The sequence below is a fragment of the Muscardinus avellanarius genome, assembly GCF_963383645.1.
Source record: "Muscardinus avellanarius genome assembly, chromosome: 11".
NCBI lineage: Eukaryota > Metazoa > Chordata > Mammalia > Rodentia > Gliridae > Muscardinus > Muscardinus avellanarius.
The window spans coordinates 103,840,107-103,856,484 of NC_137797.1; the positions used below are offsets into that span (position 1 = coordinate 103,840,107).

The following is a 16,378-nucleotide window of genomic DNA, read 5'->3' on the forward strand; positions in this document are numbered from 1 at the left end:
GTCAGACTCACAGAGACAGTGAAGGGTGGTGGCCACGGGCCGCGCGTGGAGTGGAGGGTGTTGTTCAGAAGGTCGAGAATTCAATTTTGCTAAATGAAGGAGTTCTAGAAACCTTCGACATGGGACGTAAATATGGTTAACACTACTGACTTGAACACTTAAACACAGTTAAGGTGGCAAATTTTGTTATGTTTTTCAGCATAATTTAAAAATACCAACTACAATGCCAGGCATGATGGCACATCCTTGTAATCCCAGTACTTAGGAGGAGGCTGAGACTGGAGGATTGTAGGTTCCAGGCCAGCCTTAGCTACTTAGTGAGGTCCTCTGCAACCTAATGAGAACCTGTTTCAAAATAAAGGACAAAAAATAGGGCTGAAGAGCCAGCGTGGTGGCGCACGCTTGTAATCCCAGTACTTGGGAGGCTGAGACAGGAGGATCAAGGTTCACAGACAGCCTCAGCTACTTAGTGAGGCCCTTTGCAACTCAGTGAGACCCTGTTTCAAAATAAAGAATAAAAAATAGGGTTGGGGTGTAGCTCGGAGGTAGAATGCCCCTGGGTTCCAAGCCTAGTACTGCAAAAATAAATAAATAATAAGTAAATAAATAAACTATAGGACTAACCCAGCAGTCAATTGCTACTAACATTTACAGAATGACCCTAACATCTTTTTCTTTCTTTTCTCCTTTTCTTCCTTCCTTCCTTCATTTCTTTCTTTTGTGGTACTGGGGATTGAACCTAAAGGTGTTCTACCTCCAAGCTAAGCCCCAGCCCTTTTTTTAATATGTGTGTGTGTGTGTGTGTGTGTGTGTGTGTGTGTGTGTGTGTGGTGTTGTTGTTGTTGTTGTTTTGAAACAGGGGCTTGCTACGGTGAGGAGGCTGTCCTTGAACCTGCGATCCTCCGACCTCAGCCGCCCCAGGGCTGGGATGGAGTCGTGCACCACCATACCAGGCTCCCTACTTTATCTTTAGATGCGGGTTATTTCATTCCCATTGGTAAGAGACACTAATTCTCTTCAGCATCGCTAAGAAATGGAATGTTTCGGTTTCATGAATGAAGAAAAAGACTCACAGTCAAGGTAGGGTGGGCCACCAAGATTGTAATTAGGCTTGAAAGAGCAGTCTTCCCATGAGGGGCACAGATGCGCTGGGCACCCGAGCAGGCAGGACGGCCCGGGCGCCCTGGCCGTATGGCTCTGCCGGCTCTCAGGCGGCACTGGGGGCTCCGTTCACCTCGATGGTTTTCTGGGTTCCCGCTGCTCCTGTTCCCTGGAGACTTTATAATCCTACATCCTGCTGGCTGCTGGCTGCAGCCCGTGGGATGAGGTACTCTTGTGTGGCTTCAGCAATCTGGAAAGGAAGAAAAACCATCATCAGCTTTCAAAGTCAACAGAGATAGGGATCTCCCGAACTATGCTGGAAGAGTTCATGAATTCTTCTCTTCTTCTCCTTCTCCTTCTTCTTCTTCTTTTTTGCAGTACTGGGGATGGAACCCAGGGCCATTCCACCTCCGAGCTGCACCCCAGCCCTATTTTTTATTCTTTATTTTGAAACAGGGTCTCGCTAAGTTATGGAGGGCCTCAGTAAGTAGCTGAGGCCAGCTGCAAACCTGTGATCCTCCTGTCTCAGCCTCTCGAGTACCGGGATTACAAGCGTGCGCCACCATGCCTGGCATTATTGAATCTTTAATAGAGAGAGAGAGAGGGATATGAATGGAAACAGAGCCTGCTCAGCTAACTTCTTGGTCATGAACAAGAATCTTTTTGCAAGGTCCTTGAATAGCTGATTACTGGAAACTGAAACCCATCCAAGATGCGCTTAGAGGGGATGATAAAGCTTTCCTCATCCTTAAATGCCCTCCGGAGAGTTAATGACCGCAGGTGATAGGCAGCTTCGTCCTGGTCCCTGTCTCATTCTAGCGCAAAGCTCAGAGGGATTAGCCTCACTCTCGCCCGGTCACGTCCTCTGGACGAGCAGCCCGAGAGCCGGACTTTCACTCTAGGCCTTTCGTTGCTTCTGATCCCCACGGTGCAAGAGCTGTGTCCCAACGCGGTGTTTTTGGCTGGAATGTTTCTGAGTCATCGTGGCACGTGAGCGCGCACACACACACACACACACACACACACACATACACACACACACACACACACACACACACGTACGTCCCATCTACCCGGCAGCACCTCATTTTCTCCAGAGAGGATTAAAATTGGTGCATCCATCTGGGTACCCCAAAGATGGTGACAGACCTCACCCAGTTTTGGGGGACAGCCTGGGCTGCTGGAGCTGGACGGTGAGTCATGAGGCCTTCACTGGGGCTCAGGGATGGATTTAGACAGCCGATACTAAAAACAGCCCGGAGCTCACTCATAGTTACAACCCTCTGTTGGTGAACCTGCTTCTAGTCACTCTCAAACAGACCCTTTATTTTTTATTTATTTACTCTTTTGTGGTACTGGGGATGGAACCCAGGGGCATTCTACCTCTGAGCTACACCCCCAGCCCTACTTTATATTCTTTATTTTGTAACAAGGTCTCGCTGAGTTGCAAAGGGCCTAAGTAGCTGAGCCTGTCCACAAGCCATGATCCTCCAGCTCAGCCTCCCCAATGCCCGGCATCACGCAGACCCTTTAGGTGACCGGCACTTCCCAGGGTTAGTTCTCTGCACCTGAGCATAGAATGTGTTGATGGCGGTGCGGGGCCTCGCAGGGTCTTGGGTGGAGGTAGAAGGGCCGCCGGGCGTCTCGGAGCGGGATGGCTCAAGCTCCATGCATCTCTGGGGATGACCCCACCCTGCCTGTCCTCTCTCAGGTCACCGAGCCATTGGACGAGAAGCCAGAGGCTCTCTCGAGGAAGGGTGCTTGCTGTGTCCCTACTAGGTGAACAAGATGAGCATTTACCTGCCTGGGAACAGGAGTCCCACATGAGGTTAAAGCTACATCCTCCTCAGCGCCATCACTGTCTCGGGCTGCAAGCCAAAGGGGAGGCTGGGTTAGTGTCGGAGTCAGGGGGGGACGGCCAGAGGCGTCCACGGCGGGCAGAGGCTCCCAGCCCTCTAAAAGGAACACTCCGAGAGGCTGCTCTGGAAAGATGGGTGACTAAGGAAGTGCACGGAGTTTGAGAGGAAGGCGGTGTACGGACAGCATATGCATGTTCTGGAGAAGCTGCTGGTGTTTGCTAACCAAAGGGGCTGAAGAACCAAGTCACTTTCTCAAAAAAGAGCACCAGCCCTGGGTCAGAGGGCTGCTGCTTGGTGTTAACTGTGTGACCCAGGCCGGCCGGCTTTCCTCCCTCCTTCCTTCATCCCTCCCTCCCTGTACCAGGGGCATTCTGCCTCTAACCTATACCCCCAGCCCTTCTTATTTGTAATTTATTTATTTTTGTGGTACTGGGGATGGAACTCAGGAGCATTCTGCCTCCCAGCTACACCCCCAGCCATATTTTTTATTCTTTATTTGAAAACAGGGTCTCACTGAGTTGCAAAGGGCCTAAGTAGTAGCTGAAGCCGTCCGCCAGCCGCGATCTTCCCGTCTCAGCCTCCCAAATGCTGGGATGACAAGCGTGCGCCATCACGCCCGGCTTTATTTTTAATTTTGAAATAGGATTTTGCTAAATTGCCGAGGCCGGCTTCAAACCTGTGGTCCTCCTGTCTCAGCCTTCCAAGTCCTGGGGTGACAGGTGCCCACTCACCATACTTTTTTCAAGAGTGGCCTTTGACCTTGATTCTCTACAAGCTTGGATTTGAGCCCGTGAGACAGTCCCAGACTGTCATGGAGTAACCACACACACAGGTGTTTGTTCAGTGCTAGTCTCGTTGCCAAGACTGTAGCTCTGTGAGGACGGCGGCATCCGCCTCCAAGGGCAGGCGCTCCATCAATATACACGTTTATGTTTTGATGGTCAGAGACTTCCGTGGGTGGCTAGTGGTCACGCTAAAAGGCTGTAGGGCGGAGTCCTCACAGGACCGTGACGAAGGCGTGCCTCCGTCCCTTACCTGCCTTACTAGGGCCAAGTTCTTTAATTTTTTTTTTTTTTTTTTGGTATTAGTGATTAAACTCAGATTCTACCTCTGAGCTACACCTCCTGACCTCCCCCACCTTTTTTTTTTTCAGTACTGGGAATGGAACCCAGGGGCATTATACTCTTTATTTTTATTTTTTGGGTTTTTTTTTTTTTTTTGGTGGTACTCATTTTTTTTTTTTTTGGTATTTTTGGTATTTGGTGGTATTTTTTTTTTGGGGGGGTGGAACCCAGAGGCTTTCTACCTCCGGGCTACACCCCCAGACCTTTTTTTATATTTTATTTGGAAACAGGGTCTCATTAAGTTGCTGGAAGCCTCACTGAGTAGCTGAGGCTGGCTTCGAACTCGTGCGATCCTCCTGTCTCAGCCTCCCAAGCGCAGGGATTACAAGCGTGCGCCACCACGCCCGGCTCTACTCTTTATTTTGAAACAGGGTCTCACTGAGTTGCAAAGGGCCTCACTAAGTAGCTGAGGCTGGCAGCGAACCATAATCCTCCTGTCTCAGCCCACCGAATGCTGGGATTACAAGTGTGCGCCACCACGCCTGGCTTTCCTGGCCCTTTTTTATTTTGTTTTGAAACAAGGCCTTGCTAAGTTGCTGAGGGTCTCATGAAGTTGCTGAGGCCCGATTAGAACCCGCGATCCTCCTGCCTCAACTTCCCAAGTACTGGGACCACAGGCGTGCACGCCACGTGGGCTCCAAGTTCGCTAACCTTTTGCTGCTTTTATTCCTGATGGGAATAAGGGTGACTCTGGTAGTAAATCTATTTCACAAGATTGGAGCAGCTGATGTATGTACAGAGCCCAAAGACTCAGCGGTCCTTTGCTGTGGAGCAGTGGGCGAGTTGTGTAGTCTGACAGTCGCCCCCTGCTGGCATCCTTTGGAAGTGCTCCTTGCACAAACCGCATCCTTCCTTTAACTTTGTCTCCAAACTGGACTCCTTCGTGTTTGGTCCCTGGTAACCAACTTTCATCCCACATTGTCATCAGACCCGGTCACAGATTAGAAAAGCCTCGCTCTTCCGGCTCTATTTCCTGTTCATGAATTTCCCAAGAGGCTGAGTATTCCTTCTCAAAACCCACGGCTACCTTGGGGTAGGAAATCAAAGTGGAGCGGGACTTGACATTTACAAGTGGACCAGGCAAAGAAGGAGTTAGAGCCATCACTTACAAACAGGCAAGGAGAGCCGGGTGCGGTGGCGCACGCTTGTATTTCCAGTACTTGGGAGGCAGAGACAGGAGGATCGCAGGTTTGAGGACAGCCTCAGCAAGTAGTGAGATTCTCATTAATCTAGAGAGACCCTGTTTCAAAAATGAAAACTAGCCGGGCGTGGTGGCGCACGCTTGTAATCCCCGCGCTTGGGAGGCAGAGACAGGAGGATCGCAGGTTTGAAGCCAGCTGCGTGTGCTGACTTAGGAGACACTGTTTCCAAATAAAAATGTAAAAATAGGTCTGGGAGTATAGCCCGGAGGTAGAAGGGCTTCCAGGAACCCCAGTACCACACACACACAAAAAAAAACCCAAAATGAAAACTAGTTGGGCGTGTGGTGGTGCACACTTGTAATCCCCACGCTTGGGAGGCTGAGACAGGAGGATCACACAGGTTCAAAGCCAGCCTCAGCTACTTAGTGAGGCTCTCAGCAACTTAGTGAGACCCTGTTTCTAAATAAAAGTATAAAATAGGTCTGCGAGTATAGCCCAGAGGTAGAAAAGCCCCTGGGTTCCACCCCCAGTGCCACACACACACACACACACACACACACACACACACAAATATATATATATATATATATATATATATATATATATATATATATATATATATATAGAAGAAAGGAAAAGAAAAATAGGTTTGGGGTATAGCTCGGAGGTAGAATGCCCCTCCTGAGCTCAATCCCCAGTACACACACACACACACACACACACACACACACACACACACACACACACGGCAAAGAGGCCAGGCTCCTGGTGGCTGAGGACCTTGAGCAAACCCACCCGCTCTATGGAAGCTACCGTCCTCAACTCATCTGTCCTCAGCCCAGACAAATCCTGCTCATGACCCACTATCTTTTCCCTGCTTTAGGCTAGTTCTCTTTCCCCATGGCCTGTAACTCTTCTACAATTTCTTAACTGATGCACAAAATTTGAGCATATTGTGGGACGAACACCCTGGGTGCTTTGCTGCGTGGATATATTATATAATGTTCAAATTCAGGGAAAGAGATTTAACGCCCCCAAACAATTATCCTTTCTCTACGGTGACAGTATTTAAATGCTTTCTTGGAGGTTTTTGATAGAAGACACAGGGCACAGTACAGCCTACTGTGCATCAGCACCCTGGACAACTTGCTCCTGTGGAACTGTCACCTAGCACCCACTGATCGCCCGCCCCATCTGTCTCTCCTCTTGTCCATCCTCAGCCTTTGGGAACCACCATTCTAATCTCAACGTCTATGAAATCAACCTTTTAAGATTCCTGTAACTCCTGAGAATGCAAAAACTAAAAAAATAAAATACCAGAAGACAACCAAAAAAATTCCCATTTTGGTCAGGAGCAGTACCACCTGGGACCATTTGGATTGGGTTTTCTTTAATAAGAAGAAAAAATACTGTCAAAAAGTGTCAAAAAGAAAAAAAAAAGAATTATCAAAAAGAGCGACGTCCAGCAGAAGTTGGTGTTTTCTAGGGAAAACAACCAGATGGGCTCCTGCTGCAGTGCAGGTGGGCTTTTTCTTGGTTCACCTCATTTTATGTTCCTTTACCCATTTTTTTTTAACATACTGTAGGCGCCTGGATTAGTTTTGTCCTAAGACCTTCAGATCAAACCGTACCAGGTTTTTCTGTATATGATCAAAGACTAAAGAGAAAAATGATCACAGTTAATGTGATTCTTTTTTTTCCCTTTTCCTTTCTTTTTTTTATCTCTTTCTTTTTCTTTTTCTTTTTCTCTCTTTTCTTTTTCTTTCTTTTTTTTGGTAGTGGTAGGGATTGAACCCAGGAACAGTCTACATCTGAGCTATGCCCCCAGCCCTTTTTATTTTTGTTTGGAAACAGGTTCTTGTTAGGTTGCTCAGGGTCCCATTAAGTTGCTGAGGCTGGCCTAGAACCTGCGATCCTCCTGTCTCAGCTTCCCAAGTGCCCTGGGATTACAGGTGTGCGCCACCATGCCCGGCTGATGTGATTCTTTTGAATGTAAGTGGGTCTTGCTTTGAACAAGCTTAATAGAACAATATTCTAATTAATTTGAAACAGATAATAGGAGAGACTTTTTCTCACAAAAAGATTCATATCTGATATTCTACTTTAAGATCGCTCTAAATTCTCAGCGAAAAGAGCAACTGATTTAATTAAATAATTCATCTACTTGGTTTCTTTTTTTTTCCCCCTTGGAGTCTAGCTATACTTTGTTCAGGAGCAGAAGTGTTCCAAAATCCGCCAACTCCAAATTTATAACTAGTAACATACCCATCAACTAATCTAATTAATGAAGGCTGTGTTAACATAGCGTGCATAATCCCAGATGCGGGTGAACGAATTATCATAGTTTCAGAATGGTGTCTTCATTTTTTATTTTGCTTCTAAATGACTTCAGATAGCTTTATGTTGAAGCTTCCTGTGCCTAAAAACATGTGGAGCTTGTGAAACATTAATTTTATGCTGTGATAGCATCACTCTCTCTCTCTCTGTGTCTGTCTGTCTGTCTCTCTCTCTATATATATATCTATATATCTATATCTATCTATATATATATATAGATAGAGATATATACACACATACATATATATATTTTTTTCTAAGGATTCCAGTGAAGAGTAACTGATTTTAAACGTGCAACGAATACATGTTTTTTCGGAACACACATTGAGGAACACATCTCCCCATCTGTTTGGTGTTTTGCAGTGGCATGCCTGATTACATTTCCATTCTTCATCCAGATGTTTCTCTACCTTGGCATGAAGCCCATAAGCCACTTCGAGAGATAAAATTTAATCTTTTGAAAGACTTCCGGGGGAAATGGAGTCCTTGGTCCCCTCCGCCTATCTGGGTCAGGGAAGTGTTTGCCATCTCTTCTTTTTGTATTTAAATCCCTCCTGCCTTGGTTCCCTTCCACGCCCACCCCTCCTTTGTAGCTCATGGAAAACAGCGTCTTGGACAGGGGGCTTCCTATGGGGACAGTCTCTGCTGATCGCCCCTTGACTTAAGTTTTCTTTCAGCTGAATAACTCTGGTCTCATGAACCCGGTGGTAACTCAAATAGTTATGTGATCGGAGCCACAGAGGCCAACAGCAGCATTAGTCATGAGAGTCCTACGGCAACTGTGTGCGACGGTCCAGATCCGAGCAGAACGGGGTCTTTTAGTACCGGAGAGAGAGAGAGACAGAGACAGACAGACAGACAGACAGACACTTGGACAGCTAAGACCGCCTCTGCCTCAGCTCCCGGTGCTGAGCCTTCTCAGGGGTCTGATGTAGCCCTTTAATCAGCGTGGTGGGCTCCTGCAGAGTCGCCCGTGATCATTAGTGGGTCCCAGACCTGGGATGGGCGTCCCTGTCCCTGCTGGGGACTGACCGAGGAGAGCCCGAGGGCACCAGCTCCTCTCCCGCTCACACAGTGTCAAGACCGTCAAACAAAAGCAAGGGCAGATGGACGGCCGAGTTCCCAGGCTCAGCTCAGGACCCAGGACGACCCTTGGGGTCTTCCAAGTCACCGATACTGTGCTCGCGCTTAATCCGTTCCTGTTTGTATGTTTTTCCTAGCTAGGTGTAATCTGGCACTTTTTACTGACGTATTATTATTATTATTATTATTATTTGTGGTGCTGGGGATTGAACCCAGGGGCATTCTACTTCTAAGCTACCCCCCTAGCCCAATTTTTTATTCTTTATTTGGAAACAGGTTCTAAGTTGCTGAGAGCCTCACTAAGTAGCTGAGGCTGGCTTTGAACCTGTGTGATCCTCCTGTCTCAGCCTCCCAAGTGCTGAGACTACAAGTGTGTGCCACCACACCTGGCTTATCATCATCACCATCATTATTATCTTATTATATTTATTATATTTATTATTATTATTATTATTATTATTATTATTATTATTATTAGTGTGTGTGTGTGTGGTACTGGGGATTGAACTCAGGAAAATTCTACCTCATCCCTATTTTTTTGTGTGTGTGTGGTACTGGGGGTGGAACCCAGGGGCTTTTCTACCTTCAGACTATACTCCCAGACCTATTTTATACTTTATGTGGTCTCACTAAGTTGCTGAGAGCCTCACTAAGTAGCTGAGGCTGGCTTTGAACCTCCTGTCTCAGCCTCCCAAGTACTGGGATTATAGCCATGCACCACTGCACCTGTGTTAATTTATTTTTGTGTGTGTATGTGTGGTATTAGAGATTGAACCCAGAGGGATCCTACCTCTGAGCTACACTCCTAGCCTTTTTTCTTTTCTCTTCTTCCTTCCTTCCTTCCTTCCTTCCTTCCTTCCTTCCTTCCTTTCTTTTCTGTGGTACTGGGGATTGAACCCAGGGGCTTTCTACCTCCGAGCTATACCTTCCATCCTATTTTTCATTCTTTATTTTGAAACAGGGTCTCACTAAGTTGTGGAGGGCCTCACTAATAGCTGAGCCTGGCTGGGAACCTCCTGTCTCAGCCTCCCAGGTACTGGATTACAAACATGTGCCACCATACCCTGCTTTTTTTTTTTAATTAAATAAGGTCTCACTAGGTTGCTAAAGATCTCTCTGGATTACTGAGGCTGACCTTGAACCTCTAGTCCTCCTGTCTCAGTCTCCCAAGTATCGAGATTACAGGCATGCGCCATCACACTCGGAACATTTGACATTTGTATTTCTTCCAGGTGACCTGAGGTCTGATTCTAGTCTCTGACCTGGAGTTTCTGGTCACTCTGCTCAACCTCGGCGAGCAATCTGTATGTTTCTTGACTGCACTGCTGACTTACTCCGGTAATGACTACCACTAACAGGCTATTTCCTTCTCAGAAATGGGGTTTCTAACCTTGTTTGTATCATAGAACAGTCCTGGCCAAATCAAGAAATATGTACCTATGTGACAATTCCTCTTCAACTAAGACACTCCTTAAAATGCTATTTAAAAACATACACCTTGCCGAGCGTGGTGGCACACGCTTGTAATCCTCGCACTTGGGAGGCTGAGACAGGAGGAGCACACAGGTTCAAAGCCAGCCTCAGCTGACTTAAGAGACCTTGTTTCCAAATAAAATATAAAAACATAGGTCTGGGAGTGTAGCCCGGTGGTAGAAGGCCCCTTGGGCTATATCCCCAGTATGACCAGAACCAAAAACAAAACACAAACAAATAAATAAATAAAAATAAAAATAAAAACACACACCTTAATATTTTGGGAGTGTGAAATATTGAGCATTCCAAGTGTGTTTGGGGTTATTGTGAAACTCTAAGGACTTCTCTCTCTCTCTCTTGACTTTTATTTCCTGAAAACATCAAACCAACAGATGCCGACACAACTTTGATCTTTTGCTAAGAACTATGGAAAGAATTTTCCAGAAGGATGGGCTCTAATTCTGCTAAAACCTCAGTGATCTGATCATGCATCATCAAAAGCCTTAACAGACTTTTATAGGAAGGATATAGAGTGGCAGTTTCCGACTCTTAGTCAACTGCGCTAACAAGAATTAATGGATGTGTTGATCTGAACAGGGTTTGATTTGAATGTGTAATTAGCCACAGATTATAGCCCCAAAGAGTGTATGTACTTAAAAGGGAAGCTTACAGTCATTTTTTTTTAGTCTGGTGAAGATGATGCGTGCTATAGAACATATAAAATCATATCGTCATTACATATTAGAAATAAAATGTGAGAAATCAGTTGCCTATGAAGACACAAAGAAATGGTATAAATCTATGCTACTAGGCTATGAATAATAGGCCAGATGTTTCAGAAAAGGAATTAACGAGCTTGGATCTATTTCCAGCGAAATTAGCCATTATTTTCCCCAGGTTGCTAGGGACTGAGCATCTTTATTGTCTTGGATGATATATTATGTTCTTTAATAAAACAGTCAGATGGCTGGTCTTACATAAGGATAAATGTGCAATCTAGAAATTATTAGAAAAAGGCCATACAGGCTAATTGATTCATATCTACAAATGGCCACACGTCTGAATCTTTATTCAGAATTCAGATGACATGGTCATTCCTGTTGCTTTCTGTAAAGATTTTAAACAGTGAGTGAGTTGAAAAGTAGAAATTCAGGAGTAGAAATTCGTAACTTGGACGAGTGGGAATCCAGTGATCAGGTTTTGTTTTGTTTTGTTTGTGGTACTGGGGACTAAACCCAGGGGGTATTCTACCTCTGAGCTACACCTACAGCCCTTTTTAATTTTTTGTCTTGTTTTGTTTCGAAACAAGGTCTCTCAAAGTAGCTGGAAGTCTCACTGAGTTGCTGAGCTTGACCTCGAACCTGCGGTCCTCCTCTCTCAGCCTCTCAAGCCCTGGGGTTACAGGGATGTGGCACTCAGATCATTTTTAGGATTATGTTCAGGCAGACTAGCTTTGAGGCTCAACTTTTTAAGATGTCAGTGACTATTTCTGGGACTGACTTTGCACTGGACATCACGTGTGGATTTAGCTAAGTTGAATGTGACACAGTTGCTCGGTCCAAGCCTCGTTCTGGCCTAATGCGTTATATAGAGGGGGATCCGCTTTACCCAGCAAGTCAGAGCCGCGCCTTCTTCATTCGGAGCCTGTGATTCGCTTCTGTCTTAGTCTTGCTCCATAAAACCCTACGCTTTGAAAGATTGGATTTTCCATAAAAATTTAACCTTGATTCTAGGATTATTCATCTCCGCGTTTGAGCCACCATGTTACCCGCTCAAAATCCGAACACTCCCTTTTGTTTTGTTTGATTGTTTTCATGGTACCAGGGATGGAACCCTGGGACATTCTACCTCCAAGCTACACTCCTAGCCCTATTTTTAATTCTTTATTATGAAACAGGGTCTCACTAAGTTGCAGAGGTCCTCGCTAAGTAGCTGAGGCTGGCCTCGAACCTGACATCCTCCCGTGTCACCCTCCCAAGTACTGGGATTGCAAGCATGTGCCACCACGCCCGGCAACCACTCTTTCTTAGATCCCTTGGGGTTCATGCTCCTGTCCCCCTTCCTCCCCGCCCCACCGGAGAAGTACCTCTGGAGAGCTCCTGGTTCTCCATGCGCAGGGTGCACTGGTAGGCGGGGACCGGGCAGGCGTTGGCTTGCGGAGGGCAGCCCTGCCTGCAGGATCGGTAGAGGATACACAGCTCAGGAATGATGTAAAACAGCAGGAAAACCCAGGCGTTGGTGACCAGGCCAATGCAGATGACCGGGTCGTCCCACTGTGGCTGCCGCTGGAGCTGCGGGTTGCCTCTCATGAGCATGGAGATCCACACCACCCAGACCAGGATGGAGACGAACACGGTGGCGAAGATGATCCTTCCGTGCTGTTTCCAGTTCTCGCACGGCCCACACAAGGTGGCTTTGGAGACGAAGAACGTCACGGCCATAAGGAAGAGGACGTAGACCAGGAGCACGACGAAGTCCACGTTGAGCTGATAGGGCGTCATGTGCACAAACAGGCACCGGGTGGTCATGATGGTCACGTACTCGATGGCCACGATCGTCTGCAGCACGCTGGCGCCCACGGCTATGCACAGAATCGTTATCCAGGAGAAGGAGACGCCGCCCCGGACCAGCTTCACCAGGTTGGAGGCGTGAGCCAGGAGGCACGAGAAACAGATGGCAAAGAGAACCCCAAAGAGGAAGAAGCGCACGGGGGCCGTTTGCTCGTTAAGTTGCATGATGAAGGCAAAGGCAAGTCCGAAGAGCCCCAGCACCCCCAGCAGGAAGAGGACCTGGGTGGGGAGGACGTTCCACTGGCAGCAGTCCGGGACCTTCCGCAGGAGGCAGCCGAAGGCCAGGAGCAGCAGCACGGTGACCACTATGCCAATGGCTGCCAGGGACTCCAGGACGACCACCCACGGCCCCTCTGTGTCGCAGAGGAGGAAGTAGTCCTCCGTGGGCTCCGGGCAATCCTGATACATGGCGACTTCTAGGTGGACCTCCTGGGAACGGTCTCCTGGTCCCCTGTAGAAAGAGGATGCGTCACACTTTATGATTTTACACCTACTTAGGGGGACGCGTGTCGGGGAGTCCTGTGCAGGGCGGTGTGGTGTCGCTTGTTACAAATAGAGACCCCTGGGACTGTGGAGGAAACGGCTTTACCAAATCGTCCCGAGGACACCAGAGAGGACCCGACTTTGTTGAGTTCCTGATGCTTGTCTAAAATTCTGCCAGACACGGTGGCGCACGCTTGTCATCCCAGCATTCGGGAGGCTGAGACAGGAGGATCACGGTTTCGGGACAGCCTCAGCTACTTAGTGAGGCCCTTTGCAACTCAGTGAGACCCTGTTTCAAAATAAAGAATAAAGCCGGGCGTGGTGGCGCACGCTTGTAATCCCCGCGCTTGGGAGGCGGAGACAGGAGGATCGCGCAGGTTCGAAGCCAGCTGCGCTGGCTTAAGAGACCCTGTTTCCAAATAAAAATATAAAAAATAGGTCTGGGAGTGTAGCCCGGAGGTAAAAGGGCTTCCAGGAACCCCAGTACCACACACACACACATACACACACACACACAAAGAATAAAAAATAGGGCTGGGGGTGTAGCTGGGACGTAGAATGCCTCTGGGTTCCTCCCCACTACCACACACACACAAAGTTAAGATTCTTTAGGGGGGTAAATAAAAAATCAGATACATAATACAAATACGGTCTATGGTGATGGGAAGTGTAGTCATGTCTATTAAACCACAAATTTATAATTACGATATAGAGGATGTTAGCAAAGGCAATGAAACAACCAACCCAAGACCCTCAAAACTATATTGGCACCATTCTCCTGCTGGGAAAAACAAAATAGACTTTGTTTTCCTTCCTTCCTTCCTTCCTTCCTTCCTTCCTTCCTTCCTTCCTTCATTCTTGTGTCACTGGGGATTGAAGCCAGGGACATTCTACCTCTGAGCTACATCCTCAGCCCTATTTTATTTTTTAGTTTGAAACAGGGCCTCGCTAAGTAGCTGAGGCTGGCCAAACCTGCAATCCTCCTAAGCACTGGGATTACAGGCATGTGCCGTCATACCCAGCGGATGCGTCCATTTTCATATCTCAATTTCCAAGGCTTTTTGAAAGCAGACTGTGGCCATGGTTGCATGATTGAGTGATGATATTTCAGTTATTTCGGGCCCCAGAACATTAACCCACTAAGCCCCCAAATTTCAACCCTTCAGATATTTCAAATGGCACAGGTACATTAAGGTAGGCTCATATTTGTGGCTCAGCTTAAATTTTTATGTTTTTCACATCTGGAAGGGTGGAACAGAAGGAATTTAATAGATCACTGACTGAATTATTATCAACACGAATGCATTGCTTGAAGGAGACAGGGGAGTAATTTTACCCCTAAGTAATTTTTTTTTTTTGGTACTGGGGATGAAACTCGGGGGCGTTCTACCTCCGAGCTACACCCCCAGCCCTATTTTTTATTCTTTATTTTGAAACAGCGTCTCACTGAGTTGCAAAGGGCCTCACTAAGTCGCTGAGGCTGTCCGCGAACCCTGATCCTCCTGTCTCAGCCTCCCAAATATTGGGAATTGCAAGCATGTGCCACTACGCCTGGTTCTCCCCCCAGTAATTTTAATAACCATTCCTTTTTTCAACTCAAGTCAACCAGTGCAATTATTAATTAAACACCTGCTATTCATTCACCAAAGAATCACACAAAAAGGATTTCTTTTTTCCAATAACTTTTTGGAGAGTTTGACATCAAGGTCCACGTCTTGACTGAGATGGCTTAAGGAAAAATAAAAAGTCACAAACCTCACCACTGAATACCCCTCTCCCTATCCCCTTTGGCTATTCCCCACCCAGAAGGCTGCGGCGATCCCAGTTTCTGGCTGATGGCACGGTCCCATAACCCTGACTTACCTCCTCTGCGTCCACTCTACGAGGCGAGGCTGTGGTGGCGGCGAGGTTGTAAGAGCAAATGAGTAAGAAGGCGACAGCCTCAGCTTCTTTAATCTCTCCCCAAATGGGCGGAAGGCCGGCCGGCCCTCACTCAGGCTGGTCCCGAGCCTATAAAAAGAACCGGAAGGACAGACAGACACACCTATTCCAGTTTCACGGTACCTTTCCGGGCACATTTCTTTGGTGAGAACAATTATTTTTCGTTCAAGTGCTCATCTGAGAGAGGCACCTTGGCCTCAGATCCCAGAGCGCTGGGAGTTTAGGAAGGCCGGCTTCCCCCACGTCCATCCCACCCTCGCCAGGGGCCCCAAGAGGCCCTCAGCTGGCCTCACCTCCTCATCCCCCTTCTGCCCGGCTCCCTAAGGATGCCATTTCCAGGGACTTCCGCACCTCTCGGTTTTATTCGTAAGATTCAAAAGAGCATTTGTCCAACAAGGACCGGGAGTTTCCTGGAGCCGGAGGAAGATGGATTTGCCCACCGCCGACCGGCGTTCAAATGGCCAGCCGTCGGCCGAGCTGTGCGCCAGGAGAAACGTGTCTTCTCTACTCTGCCAACATCTTTGCCTCTCTTTTGCAAGTCCTTCCTCAGGCTGTGGCCGCCCCTCCCGGCTGGGCCCTTACCCGCGCCGGCCGTGCCCAGCGCTGCCGGGGCTTTGGCTCTGACTTCCCTCTGGTCTCTCCTCACCCCGCTGGAGCGCGCCTAGCTTCTGAGGTGAAAGAAGGCACAGTCAGAGGCCACCAGGGGACACTGGGGCAATATTCCCCCATGTTGACGAACCACAGAGCTCAGGACGCAGCGTCTCTCTGGTACTGAAGGTCTCCCCTCAATTCTCATCCTCTCTCTCTCTCGGTACTGGAGATGGAACCCAGGGGCATTCTACCTCTGAGCTACACTCAGCTCTATTATTTATTTATTTATTTATTTATTTATTTATTTATTTATTTATTTATTATTTTATGGTATTGGGGCATTCTACCTCTTAAATATACCACCAGCCCTGTTCTATCAACCATCTATCCATCTATCTATCTATCTATCTATCCATCCATCATGAGGATGGAACCCAGGGGCATTCTACCTCTGAACTATACCCTCAGCCCTATTCTTTCCCTATCTATCTATCTATCTATCTATCTATCTATCTATCTATCTATCGTCTATCATCACCATCGTCATCATCATCATCATCATCATCATCATCATCATCTATCCTCTATCTATCTTGGGAATGGAACACAGGGACATTCTACCTCTGAGCTACACCCAGCTCTATTGTTTATTTATTTATTATTTTATGGTATTG

General features: G+C 47.4%; 1 protein-coding gene across 1 annotated transcript; it reads right to left on the reverse strand.

The window, feature by feature from the left end:
* Positions 1-1,279: 1,279 nt before the first annotated feature.
* Positions 1,280-13,097, reverse strand: GPRC5D (G protein-coupled receptor class C group 5 member D; the record flags this gene model as incomplete). The annotated part of the gene is made up of 3 exons (XM_080705847.1): positions 1,280-1,351; positions 2,902-2,969; positions 12,206-13,097. The coding sequence occupies 3 exons, from the start codon at positions 13,095-13,097 to the stop codon at positions 1,280-1,282; spliced, it is 1,032 nt and encodes a 343-aa protein (XP_080561973.1).
* Positions 13,098-16,378: the final 3,281 nt, after the last annotated feature.